This window comes from Zonotrichia leucophrys, chromosome 13, assembly GCF_028769735.1.
Source record: "Zonotrichia leucophrys gambelii isolate GWCS_2022_RI chromosome 13, RI_Zleu_2.0, whole genome shotgun sequence".
Lineage (NCBI taxonomy): Eukaryota > Metazoa > Chordata > Aves > Passeriformes > Passerellidae > Zonotrichia > Zonotrichia leucophrys.
In genome coordinates, this window is record NC_088183.1 from 6,143,686 (window position 1) to 6,158,349 (window position 14,664).

Genomic DNA, 14,664 nt, shown 5'->3' on the forward strand with positions numbered 1-14,664 from the left:
CCAATAAATCTCAAAACCTCAAAAGTCGGACACGGATGAGCTTTTTAGCAGCCCATCCTCATGGCTGTCCCCAGCGCCCTCCCGCAGCCCTTTGTCCGTGCTGATCCCCAGCCTGGAGGCGAGCAGAGCACCCGTGCGGGAGCTCCACACGGCCCAGCCACCATCCCAAGGCCCTGCACCGCTCCTTCCCTCGCCCTCCGCGGCATCCCCGCCTCCTGAGGCCGGGCCCGGCCCGCCCCTTCCTCCGCGCCGCGTCCGCAGCCGCGATCGGGATCCGGGATCCGGGAGCGGCTCCGCCATGCCGGTGGGTGCGGGGCCCGGGGGCCGCTGAGGGGCCGGAGGACGTGGCGGGGAGGCAGGGCAGGGAGGGCTCCCCCGACCCTCGGTGCTCCCGCAGTCCCGAGGTTCCCCGGATCTCCGGGGCTCTTTCAGCCTCCTGCGCTCCCCAGTCCCCCGGGGCTCCTCCAGGCTCTGGGGCTCCCCCAAAGCCCCCGACTCTCCCAGTCCTCGAGGCTCCCCCAGCCCCCAGAGTTCCTCTTGTCCTCGATGCTCCCCTAGCCCCCCAGGGCTCCCCCAGCCCTCCAGAGCTTCCCCAGATCCTGCAGCTCCCCAAGGTCCCCCAGATCCTGCAGCTCCCCCAAACTCCAAGGCTACCCCAATCTCCCAGGGCTCCCCCAGTCCCAAACTCCCCCAAAACCCAGGCCATTCCCAACCCCCAGGGCTTGGACATAGAAGGGCAGCATTTATGGGACTCTCCTTCCCCCCTGCCTTCACACTTCCCCAAAGCACCCAGGGCCTTTGGGAAATAAAACCGTGGAAAATGGCAATTTCATTGAAAAAATCCCTAATGGGAACCTCCATCCAGAGTTCCTTCCTGGGTGAAAGATCCCAAGACGGTTTTAGCTTCACAGTGGCAGGGGGCACAGGGTGGTTCTGAATAGAAGGAAATATGGGTTGCAGGCAACAAATGCACAATAGTTTTACTTTTCTTTTTAAAGGAAAGTAAAAAGCACGTGCAAGAGAAGGAAATTAGGACCCATCTGGTGCCAAAGGTTGAAGGCAGTGGTTGGTTACAGGCAAACAGTGTTTTGTTGACCCAGTGTTAATCACAAGTAGTGAAGATATTGCTGGGGCCCCAGTGGAGTGGAGGGATGGAAAACCAGCACTAATGACCTTTAAATTTCTGTTTTGCTTTTATTTTTATTATGTTGGGGACAGAAGCCTCGCAGATGCAAGAATAGGATGGGGAAGCACTGAAAACCTCACAGACTTAAGTCAGGACAGCGAGTAGCTGGAGGCAGGAGATTTGCCTCTCCTTGGGTCCCCTGGACAGGCTAAGTCCAGCAGAGGCCATGGAGATGGCCATGTGTGCTGACTCTGAGGTAGCCACACAATCTCCAAAGACCCCTCATGATTATGCTGTGGGGGACAGCACAAGGACACCATAGGGAGGAGTACCAAGAGTTCTCAGTTTTGCAGAGGATCCCTTAGTGGTGTGTGTGTATGGACCTTTTGACTTGGGAGGCTTTGAACCTCCCCAAGGAAAAAGGCAAGTGTGGAGTGCTCATGGTGCATTTCCAGCTGTGCTCTCCCTGACCCCTGCCTTAGGAGGGGTCTTAAAGACTGCCTCTTTTCTTTCCAGAAACACGAGTTCTTTGTGGACATGACCTGTGAGGGCTGTTCCAATGCAGTCACCCGTGTCCTGCACAGGCTGGGAGGTGAGTCAGTGCTGGCTGTGGGACAGGCAGCTCCAGAGCTGTGCCCTGGGCTCCTCCATCCTCAAGGATAACGCTGTAGGTAAAAGCTGAAAGCTGGAAACTTCTCCTTGCTCTGCTCTGAGGCTGCTCCTTGCTGGTGACAAGTCACTGGTTGTTTGCAGGTCTGTGACCCTTGGAGAAGTGTCAAGGGAGGGAGGAGCTGCCATGGCTGCAGGTGGCTCTGAGTCACCAGGGCCTCACCTGAGCCCTGGGGAAGGACACTGTGGACCCCTGCTCAGGCTGCCAGAGGGAAGGGAGGTGAATGTCCTGCCTGGCCCTGTTTCCAAGGAGGCCTGGAGTGTTCGTGGTGCTTCCCCAGATGTGTCATCAGCAGTCACAGGGAAGAGCTGCTGAGCAGAGCCTTTGGTGCTTGTCTGTGTAGCCTATTTTTAATACCACCTGGAAATTATAACCCATCTTTTGTTTGCTGGCATTTCCAAGACAGAAGGGTCTGGCCTGCACTCGTCAGTTGTGAGGACCTGCTCCCCTCCGAGGGAGAACAGCTTCCAGCCACCAAGGCAAAGGCCTTCTTTCATTACCATTACCAGGCTGTGACAATCCCATTTTCTCTGTGTGTAGTTGTCAGCACCTCCATCACTCTTCAACGGGCTGGCCAGTATCAGCCTCAGTAATGATGAGATATAGCTCTCAAAGCTGATCCATACCTGCAGGTTTTGTGAAAATACATAACTGGATAGAGACTGCATGTCCAGTTCCTCTCACTGGGGTGAGAGTGGCTCACCTTTATTAGGCACTGGGAAATCCACGTGGTAAAATGTCTTTTCCCTCCTTTTACTTCCAGCTGGTAGGAGGCACTGCCAGTTTAGGCACCTTGTCCTGAGCCTTTCCTAACCCTATTCACACTAAACCAGAGCACAGACTGAGCTGGGTGGAAATTTTAGTGGTTGGTTTGAAATCAGCTTACACAGATTCCTACATGAACAATTGTGTTGATCCAAGGTGGGGTGAGCAGATTAAAGCAGTTCAGAGACTGATACCTGATGTGGAGCTAGAGCAGATTTAACTTCCTTCATACCACTGCTGGCAGGACAGCAGGCTGGTTTTGCTGGCTGGTGGTGGTGTCAGAGTGTGCTGGCAGGAGATAAATGTCCATTTGTCTGATGCCCTGGGGAACACAGATGTGTGAAGGTGAGCTTCCCCTGTGCTTACACCATTTGGCTGCTTCTAACTCTGCAAAATGCTTTTCCTCATAGGTGTCAATTTTGATATTGACCTGCCCAACAAGAAGGTGTACATTGACTCAGAGCACAACGTTGACACCCTCTTGGAAACCCTCAAGAAGACTGGAAAGAATGCTTCCTACCTTGGGGAGAAGTCTGCACAGTAGCCTTGCCTGGTGTGAGGAGCTAGGTACATACCAGCTGTACCCAATGTGGAAGAGAGACATCTGAGCTTTTCCCAGCTCTCCCAGTAAAACAGCATCTTCCTGGAAAGCACAAATTTAAAAAGACCTGCAGGTCCAGCTTCAGCAAACCCCTCATGTCAGAGAAGCAGCTGGAGCACACACAGGGACCCCTTAGCTGTTCTGCACAGCCTGTGTGATCCCAGCCTTGCCTGTAGTGGAGAGGTAGAACACAGCCTCTGTGCCATTCCCACATGGACCCAGAGTTTGCCAGAGCACATTGTGCATGAAAACAAATCCCAAACACACTTAACAGCTGGGCAGAGAGAGTGGTGGGAGGGTGATGGGACACAAAGAGCCCTTTGGGTGTGAGATGCTGTGGGCTGGCTCTCAGCACAAGGACCTCCAACAGCTGATTCTCCTGATAAGGCTTTTAATCCTCCACTACACTTAAGGATGGAAAAACAGCAGCTCCCTGGTACTCTTCTGGATGTAAAATGTTGGGTTTCAGAATAGCTCCCAGTACACACATTCCCTGGCCAACTGTCTACTCCAATGACAACCTGATGGTTGCAGCCTGTCAATTTTCCCAGAATTCCAGCATTATGAAGATATGTACAAAACTGTGCTGACTGTAAAATATATTGGCATACAAGGTTCAATTTCAGTGAAAAGAATAAAGTGGGAGAGGGCTGCCCACTCACTGCATGTATCATTCTTTAGTGTGCAAAATTATTACATGGCATCTCCTAAGAATTTGTTTCTGTCAGTGCAGCTTTCTGATCCAGTGACATTTTTTTTTAATGGTCTAGTTGGATCATCACAAATGCCCAGCACAGATGCACTGAAACCAGTTCATGCTGATTGAATTCCCAGTCAGTAAATTAAATCAGGGATTTATACCAGCAGGAATTAAATTGATACAAGAAAGAGCTGAGCTGATAGTGACGTGTGTGCAATGGATCTGCATTGCTTAATAGGCTGACAACAGATTTAAAATCTGCAGTTTGTATCATTTGAGCAAGCTCTCTGTGCTTCTTAGAAATTATTTAAAATCATAGCTGTAATCAAATAACAACCCCACTTAACAGAGGGAGGCTGATCTGAATTGATCAGTACCTTAAATAGTTTTCAGTGTATTTCAGTTTCCTAGTATTGACTGCAAGGGCTGTTACAGCTTGCAGAGACTTGTGGACTATTTGTCTGCAGAATTTAACTATTACAGCAAAGTCAATCTCAAATAAGGGAGGTGTGTCTCTTTTCCTGGCCCAGTTTCCCCATTTCTTTCCTTATAAGACATCAAGGCAGCTGGTGAGTCAGTTCAGCTGGCCAGCGTGGCAGAACATTTCTCTGGATTCCTTTGTTTTCCTGTTGCACTTTAACTGAAGCTCTTTGATTTATCCAAGGATCTTGAGACCCAAAACACAGGAGAGCAGGGGGCTGGACTGCCCTTGCAAGATCACTTCAGTCAGGCTAAAAATCCACTCAATTTAAATTTTGCACAGCACAAAGAGAATGTTCTTAGGGGCCCGTCTGTAAAAGAAGGGAGGGAAGTTGCAAATCCTTGGCTGTGCTGGATGAATTTCCTTTGGCCCTCCTCCTGCTTGACCAGCAGAGGGCATCTCTGTATAACATTATCTGCTCTGGGCCTTGCTGTTCTCTCCCCTTCATTTATTTGTTTATGTATTTATTTTGCAGGAACTCAATCATGACTTCAGCAAAAAGATGCCTTAACAGTCTGCGTGTGTCCCAGCTTGCTGTGTCATTTGACCTTTGCCAGATGTCAGAAAGCAGAGGGCTGGCAGGAGGAGACAGCTGGGCCTTGTGCTCCAGAAGTGGAGAGGGCTGGGGGAGGAGGTTGTGTGGTGTTTCTAGTCCCACAGTAAATCAAGGCACTGCTTTTAACTTTCCGTGTGTGTCTGTGTGTCCTGTGTGTCTTTGTACTGCTTTAAGTGGTTTTCTGTGAAAGAGGCAGCTTTTAGCGATGGAAAACTCCCCTCTCCATGCACCACAGGTCTCCCAGGAAATTGCAGCTATCCTTAGAAGCTGACTGCAACCTCTGCCTGAGGGACATATCTCAGGAGAACTGTGCTTGAATGTCACTTAGATTCAGGGAATCTGCATCTTGGAAGTTGTTTTTCCATCACAGAACAAACAAACTTTCCATTTGGGATGCAAGTGCTGGGCAGAAGCGACTTTGGCAGCCCCTGTAAGTCAAGGATAACCAAGTGTCCTTTAGAGCTCAATGTGGCCTTGAGGCACAAGTGTGCAAAAGAGAATGCCTGGCCTGATGAGAAACACAGAAGGGATGGAGGAAGGATTAGGGTGTGGGCATATCCAAGGTCTCTCATTTCCTGGCCCAGTGACCAGCCTTGTGGACTGTACTGCTGCTTTCATTTAATTCAGGTTCTCAGCCCAGTGAGGGGTTGCATGTGTGTGTCCCAGTCTGCTGTCTGATTTCACATGGGGGGTTCTCCCACACCTACCAGTGACAGGGCTTGTTCTACAGAAAGGAAAAGCAACTAAAGTTTGGAGGAAAAGGTTACTCTGCATTTCAGAAATTTTTTGTAACTAATTTAAATTAATTTTGTCATAATTGCAATTTATTCTTTCTTAGAGTAGTTTACTGTTCAAAGTCCTTCTTTACCTCTGATCCAAGCATGATTAATTGCTGTAGATGGACTTGCAGGGGACTGGAGAAGCACTTCAAGGAATGTGTTACAGACACTTTTTATTACTGTTTAAATTAAGGGAAGCTAAAGGCTACAAGTGTAACATCATTGCTTTATTTTTTTCTTGCCTTAAAGTCTCCCAGTTTGGCAGGAAGTTTCCAGAGCCAAGACCCAGAACCAGGACCTATTTCTGCTTTGTGTCCATGCACTCAGATGCCCTGTGTGACCCCTCCAGAGTCTTGGGGAGCGAGTGAATTCCTTTCCCTAGACTGCCCTTGCTGCCCTGAGCTGGTGTTTGCCAAGCTCAGTTATTATTTATTGCTCTCATCTTCCTCCCAGGCTTGGCCAGAGTCAGTGGCTCAGCTCTGGTGGCTGGGGAGGACGTGTGCTGGCACCTGGCGAGGAGCTGGATGGCACAGTGGCCTTGGAGCCACAATCCTGGTGGCACTTGCTGTCTGCCAGGCTGGCAGGGGGCAGGGGCAGTGTGGTGCCCACACAGGACAGCTCCCACTCCATCTTGCTGAAACCAAGCTGCTCATCCTTGGTGTGTGGGGAGCAGTTTATGCTGCCCTGGCTGCTCTGCTCCCTCCTCCTTGCTCTGCTTTGGGTAAAGCCTGTTATCTCTGAGGCAGACAAGGAAAGGTTTCTGTCCACAGCCAGCCAGGAGGTTCATGCACATACCTGAAGCTCCAGCACCCATCTGCAGGGCTGCAATCTCCCAGCTCTCCCCTCCATTGTTCAGTGTGGGCAGAGGGCAGACTCTGCTTTAAGCTCTGGCCTGTTGAGTAATGACATCCTGTGACAGTCCTCACTTTGGAGTGTGGGCTGCATTTGGGCTGGATACAGCTGGGATGGTTGAGTCTGAACAGAGCTGCAGGCCTGCAGGGTGGCTGCCTGAGAGGTTTATGGCAAAGCCTTGGGAGAAAAAACAACTTCATAGACTAAAAGGAGAGTCACTACCTAAGCAGAGTTTCCTTGTTCCACCACTGCCCAACTGCAACATCTTCATTTATCATGTTACCCTGAACTTGACTGCATTTCATGGAGAGGGACCCTGACAAGCCCACACGGATAACATCACTGCAGTATTTTCCACAGGAAACAATATGCCAGACACTGAGGCTGTTTTCAGACAAGGAAATGCTCAGTTTGCAATGCAAACAGGAAAGGGTGGCACTTGGAAAAGGAGCTTTCCTATACCACAGACACCAGACTGTGCAGGACATCCCAGGGCCTGCTGGAAGAGTGATGTGTCAGCAGGATGAGCAGCTGGTCAGGTCCATGGTTCATTGCCATCCATGAATGTGGCGTCCCAGCTGCAGGGACGCTTCACTGTTGGTCTCTTTTTCCTTTTTGTTTAATTTCTTCACTTCTGGTTTCTTCAGAAGGGTCTCAGCCCAGCTCCAGCTGAACTGTGAGAATCCACAAACTGCCTCTAGCTGCAGCACCAGTAAGAGCTGGGCAAACCCTGAGGGACTGGCTCTAAAAGTTCTTTTGTTTCCCCTGCCTCAAAGTGATCTTTCCCCCTGACCCCTCTCCACAGTGTTTCCAGCAGACAGCATTTGCTATTCTCACCCACCTCTGTGTGTTTGCAGCATTGCTGCTGTGCTTCTGGGTGTCATTTTTCACCCACTGTTACCTTCCCCCACATTTTAAACAAAAATCTAATTTAGGTGGAAAAGTCTACAGCCTCCAAAGCCCAGTCGTTTGTCCACAAAAGAAAAGCCGTGGTTATCCCAGGGCTGCCTTAAGCACCACTGGCTTTTGGGCACTTTCTAATTACCTGATGACAGGCAGGGGATGATTTTAGCCAAAAGAGCGGTTGTACTCAGTCGAACCACCCAGTAAATGAGAGAATTTCCAAAATAGCACCACGGGCTGCAGAAAGCAGGCAAAGGACAGGAGATCCCCCTCAGTGCCTGCAAATGGTGATTCCTGGTGGCTTGGAGATGTAAATTGCTGTGAAATTTCAGGGTGGGAAAGAAGGGTTCAGTTTGCAACAATCTCAGGAATTTCACAGGCGTGGCTGTCTGGGTGTTAAGACACACGTGTTTCATGGTTCCATGGGGGATTTATTACCAAAAGATGGGGATTTTCTAGTCTTACTGTGCTTTTAAATGTTTGCTGTGAGAAACAGCCCAGCCCAGGCTTCCACCCTTGCTTGCCTGCCTCCTCCCAGCGCAGTGGCAGAGCTGGGGGGTGATGAGCACTGGTGGTGGCAGGATCATACCCCCACACTTTTGGGGTCAACATCAGCAACACTGCCCTGAGCAGCTGCTATTTGAGCTAAAGCTGTGCAGCTGGGCCTGGGGGCTGCCCTGGCCTGGGTGTTCAAAGTCAAAAGCATCACCTGAAGTGGTCAAACCTCTCTGCAAATTATGTGTCCCTCAGGAAGACTCCAAACTGGCTGGGAAAAGCTTGGTGGTCTCTCTGAGCTAAATGTACTGGTCTTGAATCTCTTAAATAAGGTCTGCAAAGAGCCAATCTGCCTCAGCTGGGCTGAGGCCCCTCTATGCTGGGTGATTTGCAGAACTGTCCCAATGCAGCACTGACACACACAGCAACATCAAAGGCCTGGCTGGTTCCCAGCTCCACTGTTGATACATGCAGATTCCCTGAGTGATTATCACAGGCAGCTTTCCACATTGCAGCTCCCAAAGCAGCAAAACACACAGGGACTGACAGACTCCCCCTCCAAAACAGGAAAACACACAGGGTTCTGACAGACTCCCCCTCCAAGACTGTGGCAGCATAAATAGAAAAAAAAAACCCACCCAACAAATCAAACAAACAAAAAACAGACTTAATTAAGGACTTCAAGAGCAGGAAATGTGCACACGTGTGCTTGCCAGAGCACAAATATTTTCTTTTGGAGCTGCTTTCTCCAAGGGTTCAGTGAGGTGATGGAGGCTGGGTTACAGAGCAAGGGTAGCAAACAGTTCCCAGCCCCTCCGGAAGGCAGCGGCCACAGGGCACTGCTGTTCTGCATCCTTCCCCATGCTCCAGCCTTGGCTTTGGGCTCCCACAGTATATACTGAAGCTATTCAACCATTTGGCTAAAAGCAGATGGGGAGGGAGAGAAAACAAAGTCAAACGAGAGGGAGAAAGGCAGCTTTTGTGCAGCCTCTGTTTGCAAAAGACAGCCCAAGCCCCTTTTGGACTAAGGTTTAATTTATTGGGCTCTGGAGAGCCGAGGTTCACAGCCCCACAGCTGCTGCAGGCAGTGGCACATTGGGGCAGAGGCAGGGAAGGGGTGGGAGCCAGCTCTGATAAGGGAGCAGCTCCCTCAGAGGGGCTGTGGGATGCACAGGATACGATGTGAGGACCTGGCTGCCCTGGGGGGAGCAGATCTGCCCTCTGACTCTTCTGCTACAAGGGTCTGTCCAGGTGCCCTGAAGGGATGAGGGAAACTGGTCTGCATAGATGGGAGCCTTCAGCCTGGCCCTTCCTGCTATTGTCCCTCTGCCCATCATGTCTGTTCCTGAGCACCTCCCTAAGCACTGCTGGGTGCTGCAGAGCTGGCTTCAGTTTCCTCTTCATCACTCCACACTAGTGGGTTGCTGTCACTGGGGCAAGATACAGACAGAAGAGAGATCTTGCAGTATTTCAGACTTTTCCACAATTCCCAGCTGGCATGGGATTCCCAGGGCAGGACCATCTCTCTCAGGCCATCTGCGACCTGCTCATCTATTTTCAACAGATGGGTGAGAAAATGCTGAAACAACAAACACAACTCATCCCCTTGTAAATGCAAGGAGATGCCTGAGCGGAGCAGGAATCCACTGTGTGCAAGTACCCTCCTGTTCCATCTCAGATGGAGCAATTTCCCCCCCTCTGAAGCCCCTGCAGGGCTGTGGGCAGAGCTTGGCCCACAGAAGCCAATGTCAGCAGGGTGCACAATGCCTGGCAATGACAACAGGGGCCTCGAGCTTAATCTGTTGTGCACAGCTTCAAAAAACCCCATCCCACACAGCTATTGTCAGGGTGATCCCATCAATTGCATCACCAGTTTGCTTGGGACAGGGGCTGTCTCCAGGGCCCAGGGTGGGGGTGCCTGGGGAGCAGTTCTGGTGTCCCTGGGGCTGTCCCAGGGTCTGTGGACAAAGCCACAGTGCAGGCTTGTGCTGTGCTGCTCTACAAATAGAGCCTAAGGTCCTTTGGCTTTTCCCTTGCCTTTGTCAGCTGGTAATTATTATTATTATATTATTTTATTATCCCCACAAAGGCATGGGACACAGGGTCTCCCTTTGGTGGAAAAAACTCACTCTGACACCAACATTTGCTTCTCTATTTCCCTGTGCTTTTCCTTCCCCTGCATCTGTCCAGTGCTTCATGCTTGTGCCCTCCCAGGAGCAGCCAGCAAAGCAGGGAGCTTGGTGGGAATGATCCAATTTCCAGGGCAACTGGGACGGGACTGAGTCCAGAGTGTCCTCGACTCACAGAGCCGCTCTTATTTCTCCACAGTTTCCTCTCCGTTTGCTTTCTTAATTCAGCCTGTTCTTTGCCAGGGAAGAGGCCAAAAAAGCAGAGATGTGGCACATCCAGAGTCCTCCCAGCTGGCTTTACAACTGCTGGGGGATTTTCAGCTTTCCAGTTTCAGGAGCAGCCCTCCAGGCTTGCCTTGCCCTGAGGTCAGAATGTGTCAAAGCATGGTCAAAGCAAGAGCATAGGGAGGCAGGAGGCCAGCTCTGGCTCTAAAGGCTCTGTGCTGAGCTTCTCACCAAGGGTCCATGTGCTACAGACACAGATGTGTGTCCCAGGTATGAATCATCATCCTTTGCCACTAGTGCTGGTCACCTCTGCTATGAACAGCTGAAGATACAAGTCCTGGTGTGTCCAGAAGTCCAGAAATCAACTCAGCAAAGAGTCTCCAACCCCCTCCTGCCATACCCTTGCTTTCCTTCCCCCTGGCAGAGAACTGCTCACAATTCCTCCAAAGATGATCTCAGCATGCCAGAGGGATGGCACGGGCTCAGCTGCACCCCAGGCCTTACAATAGGCCAACAAACCTTCCCTGTGGGCCACCCAGAGATCCAGAGAACAGCAGGAGCTGTGCTCTGGATCAATGCTGAAAAGCCATTTTGAGGCAAAAGGAGCTGGGCATGAACTGCTCTTTGCCATGGAAAACAATAGACCCAACCCAGTGCTAGAGGGTTTTAAAATTCATCCCTAGAGCAGGATAATGCTGAAAACCTCCAGCTGTTATTTCCAGATTTTCAGCCCCAACAGAGGAGCAGTCAGTTCCTGCCAGAGCAGCAAACTTGTTCGTGTGTCTGCACAAAACTGACAGCCAGGCATTGCTCCCCACGCTGGCATTGTCCCTCAGCTGTCTGAGCCTCGCAGCATGTGGGGAGCAGGAGGGAAAGTGTCCCTGTCCCAGCTGCAGTGGGGCCCTCCCTGGGCTGCAGACCTTGCTCCAGGGCTGGGGGCAGCAGCTGGAGCCCCCCCAGGCACACCAGGCTGGGACCACGCTCCAGATGTGGCCACTGGTAGGTGCAAAAAGAGGGGCCAGGAGATGAGAACTCACTCCTCCCTTCATTTCTTCCAGAGCCCCAGAAATTCAGGGAGAGGGATGAACTTTGTGATTCCACTGGTTGAACACAGGAAATGGTTGAACACAGAGAGATTTGGGGAGGGGTCAGAGAAAGAGGTGTCACTTCTCACCCACCTTTTCACTTTCCATCCAGAAGCAGCACAGATTCCCTTGGTAGCATTCACTATTTCTAATACCTAGGAGAAAAACCAGCATGAATGGCCCGGCCTTGAGAGAGATGGCATCAGTGTCAGGCCAGGCACACCTCAGCCAGTGAGGACCTCTCTTCTTGGGGGTTGCAGTGGATGATTTTTAAAGTTCCCTTCCAATCCAAACTCTTGTATGGTTCTGGAACTCTCCAGAGTTCCCTGCGGGAGAGGAGCAGGAAAGGAGCCCTTGGGCACAGGCAGGAGCCAAGATCCCTCAGCAGCTGCCCAGATGCCCTCACTGTCCACAGCTTCATCAGCCTCTGTGTGCACTAGTGAAGGAGCAGAGGAACATCCCCATGGTGCCTGGATCCTGCTGGTGGCCTTCAATAATCCAAAAGCAGAGTGTGGTCTCCCTCCTGTTTTGCAGCTGAGTACCTCCAGAAGGGCCCAGACAATTCCCTGCACCACCCCACTCATTGAGAAAGCTGCTGTTTCCATAATTTCCCAGTTCCCACCTTTTCCCCCTAAGAGAACAACAGAATAGTTTGAATGTTCATGCCATTAAAAATCCACTCCAGTAATGCTGGTAGTAAATCCTGGGCAATCTTGCTCCCTGGGGTGACGTGGGCAGGCACAGGAGAGAGATTGCAGAGTTTACCTGTGGACATGTCTGAAGTCAAGGAACTGGGGGGTAACATCACCAGGGCTTATCTCATCTCAGAAATTATCTGGTTAGTCTTTGCAGATGCCTGATACAATTAATGTTCATTAGCAGCATTACACAGGGGAGAGTCCAGAGTTCTCTCTCTCCCACATTTCAGGAAGGATGTTTTCTCTCTGCTTTTCCCAAAAAGTAGAAGCTGAAAGGGGACTTCTCCAAATTTGATAGGGTTTTTTTAAAATGTGATTTTGGTCCCTCCCTCTCCTCAAACAGCTGCTGATAACACATGCAGGGCATAGGCTGGGGAAGCACTGCTAATTTTAGCAGCAGCTCCTGAGGGAGGGCCCTGCTCTGGCCAGGCACAGGATGGAAAGTCACAGCGTTTGCTCAGGGCCCCACATGACCTCGCTATTCTGGGGCTGCCCACGTCCCACCTTGCCCCAAGCCCACAGACACAGTGTGGCCTCAGCCCTGGGCCTCCCACAGCCCAGCTGCTGCTGCCACAGCCCCGCTCTGCAAACCCCAGCCAGAGGGGATGGTGGTTTCTGAAGGGAAGTAAACAAGCTCCAGGGCTAAATTGAGATCCCCACAGCTCACACACTGAAGCACTGATGGAAGGGGTATTTTCTGCCCACATATGTCCGCTGGATTTTCATCCACCTGAGGGGGTTGTGTCCTCCTGGGTTTCCTTTACTCCCTCATCAGTGAAATTCCATCAAGCTCCACAGAGATGATGTGAATGATTCTGCACTGACTGGCTCTTGCAAAGGCCTATACGTGGCCTTAAAGATTGGAATTGCTCAAGGTAAGAAGACTTTAAGGAACTTGAACTTCCCAGAGTAAAATCCACACAGGACAGGGGAGCTTAGAGAGGTTCAAAGGTGCACAGGAGATGATTTGAAAGGAGCCAGCAAGCAGAGATGGTGTGGAGGTCAGTGCTTGCACTTGGTGTTAGCCTGGCATGGCCATGTCGGTAAATCACAGTCAGATGCCAAAATCCCAGCACTGCCCCTTCCAGCCCTGCCTGTCTGACCCTACAGCCCTTCACATGCGCGACAGGGGTGGCTCAGGCTCACAGAATATCCTGCCCCAAATCTTGTCAAAAAATATTTCCTGCTGTCTCCCCCAATATCTCCTTTGCCAGCTTCTAAGGCTGCCTGTGACTGGCTATGGTGGTGTAACCCCAGTCGGCAACCAAGCACCAACTTTTCCCTCTGTACCCAATCCTCCCAAATGCATTTTGTGAAAACCAACCCCATTTTGCCTCCTCTGAGGGACAGCCTGTTTATGGAGCCTCCTGCGTGCAGCAGCCTGGCTCAAGCCAGGGCTTGTTCTGAAGTGAGCTCAGCTGGAGCAGAAAGTATCAGAGCAATGGAGATAAAAATGTGGATTCTCAGGGCGGATGGGTACAGGCTCAGTCGGGGTGGTCCAAGTACCTCAGGCACCTGAAGCACTGTGGATGCAGCCACAGCTCCAGCACTGCTCAGTTAGGCCTCAGTTTGGTTTCAGGGAGGACAGCCAGGCTGCTCCCAGGCCTGCAGCCCCACACATTTCCAAGTGAGTGAGATGATAATGCAGGGGCAGTTTGAAGGAGGCAGAGACCTCCCCGTGGGGCGTGGAAGAGCCTTCCACCAGAGAGCCCTGGGACAGCTGTGAGAGTCCCCACAGCTCATAGAAAGAACCAGACATCTCACAGTAAGCCTGTCCTGCTTTCTGGCTCTGCAGCCTGCTCCCAGGCCATGAGTCAGTGCAGAGCCATGCACAGCTGCCTCTCCATCCCCTGCCCTGCTGGATCACAGCTGAGAATCTGCAATCCACTCCTCCTTCTCCATCTGCTTCTGACCAGTACCCAGTCAGGCATCCAAGAGACTGAGTGTCCATCTGCTCCATCTGAACCAGGCAGCAGCCCCACAGCTCAGCTGAGGGACAGAGCCCCATCCCACTGGGAAGAATTCCTTGCCCCACAAACACAGCCACTCTCAGGCATGTTCCAAGTGCATTTGGGTTCTTCCTGCCCTGTGCAGATGTTGCTTCCAGTGCCCTGCATCTGCTTAGTGCAAGCCCAGGGAGCACAGCCTTTCTGCCTCTGGTCTGCTTCTGAAATGGAAAAAAACAGAAACTCTCCAGCTGACACACTCCCAGAGAGCAGGAGAGATGGGAAATTCCTGGGATAAGCAGATTCCTCTCTGCTCTGCATTTACTCTCAACTTTTCCTGAGCTGGGTGCTCCCACCCCTGCAGCCATTGACTTCCCCCACACTGCCCTGCACCTGTGAGGAGCTCAGCCTTCAGCCACACACCCAGGGAGGAAGGCTTAGCAAATTACATTCCCACTGTGGTTCCAGGGCATCCTGTTTATTTATATGCACTTTGGGTTCATTGTTTTGCAGCAGCATCCACCAGAAATTAATGCAGACACATCCTCTGGGTAAAACTCATTAGAGAATCCCTCCCAGGGCAGAGGGAAGGAAAGGCTCCTCACAGTGACAGATTTGTGACAGCAGGATTATTAATCTACACTTGTATCACT

General features: G+C 51.3%; 1 protein-coding gene across 1 annotated transcript; it reads left to right on the forward strand.

Moving 5' to 3' along the window:
• Positions 1 to 172: 172 nt before the first annotated feature.
• Positions 173 to 5,030, forward strand: ATOX1 (antioxidant 1 copper chaperone). Its single transcript, XM_064724859.1, has 4 exons — positions 173 to 304; positions 1,643 to 1,718; positions 2,972 to 3,128; positions 4,819 to 5,030. The coding sequence occupies exons 1-3, from the start codon at positions 299 to 301 to the stop codon at positions 3,103 to 3,105; spliced, it is 216 nt and encodes a 71-aa protein (XP_064580929.1). The 5' UTR covers positions 173 to 298; the 3' UTR covers positions 3,106 to 3,128; positions 4,819 to 5,030.
• The last annotated feature ends 9,634 nt before the right edge of the window (positions 5,031 to 14,664 follow it).

Coding starts and splice junctions, on each gene's coding strand:
- ATOX1 (XM_064724859.1), top strand. Junction 1,719..2,971: donor TGTCCTGCACAGGCTGGGAG/GTGAGTCAGTGC, acceptor TTTTCCTCATAG/GTGTCAATTTTGATATTGAC.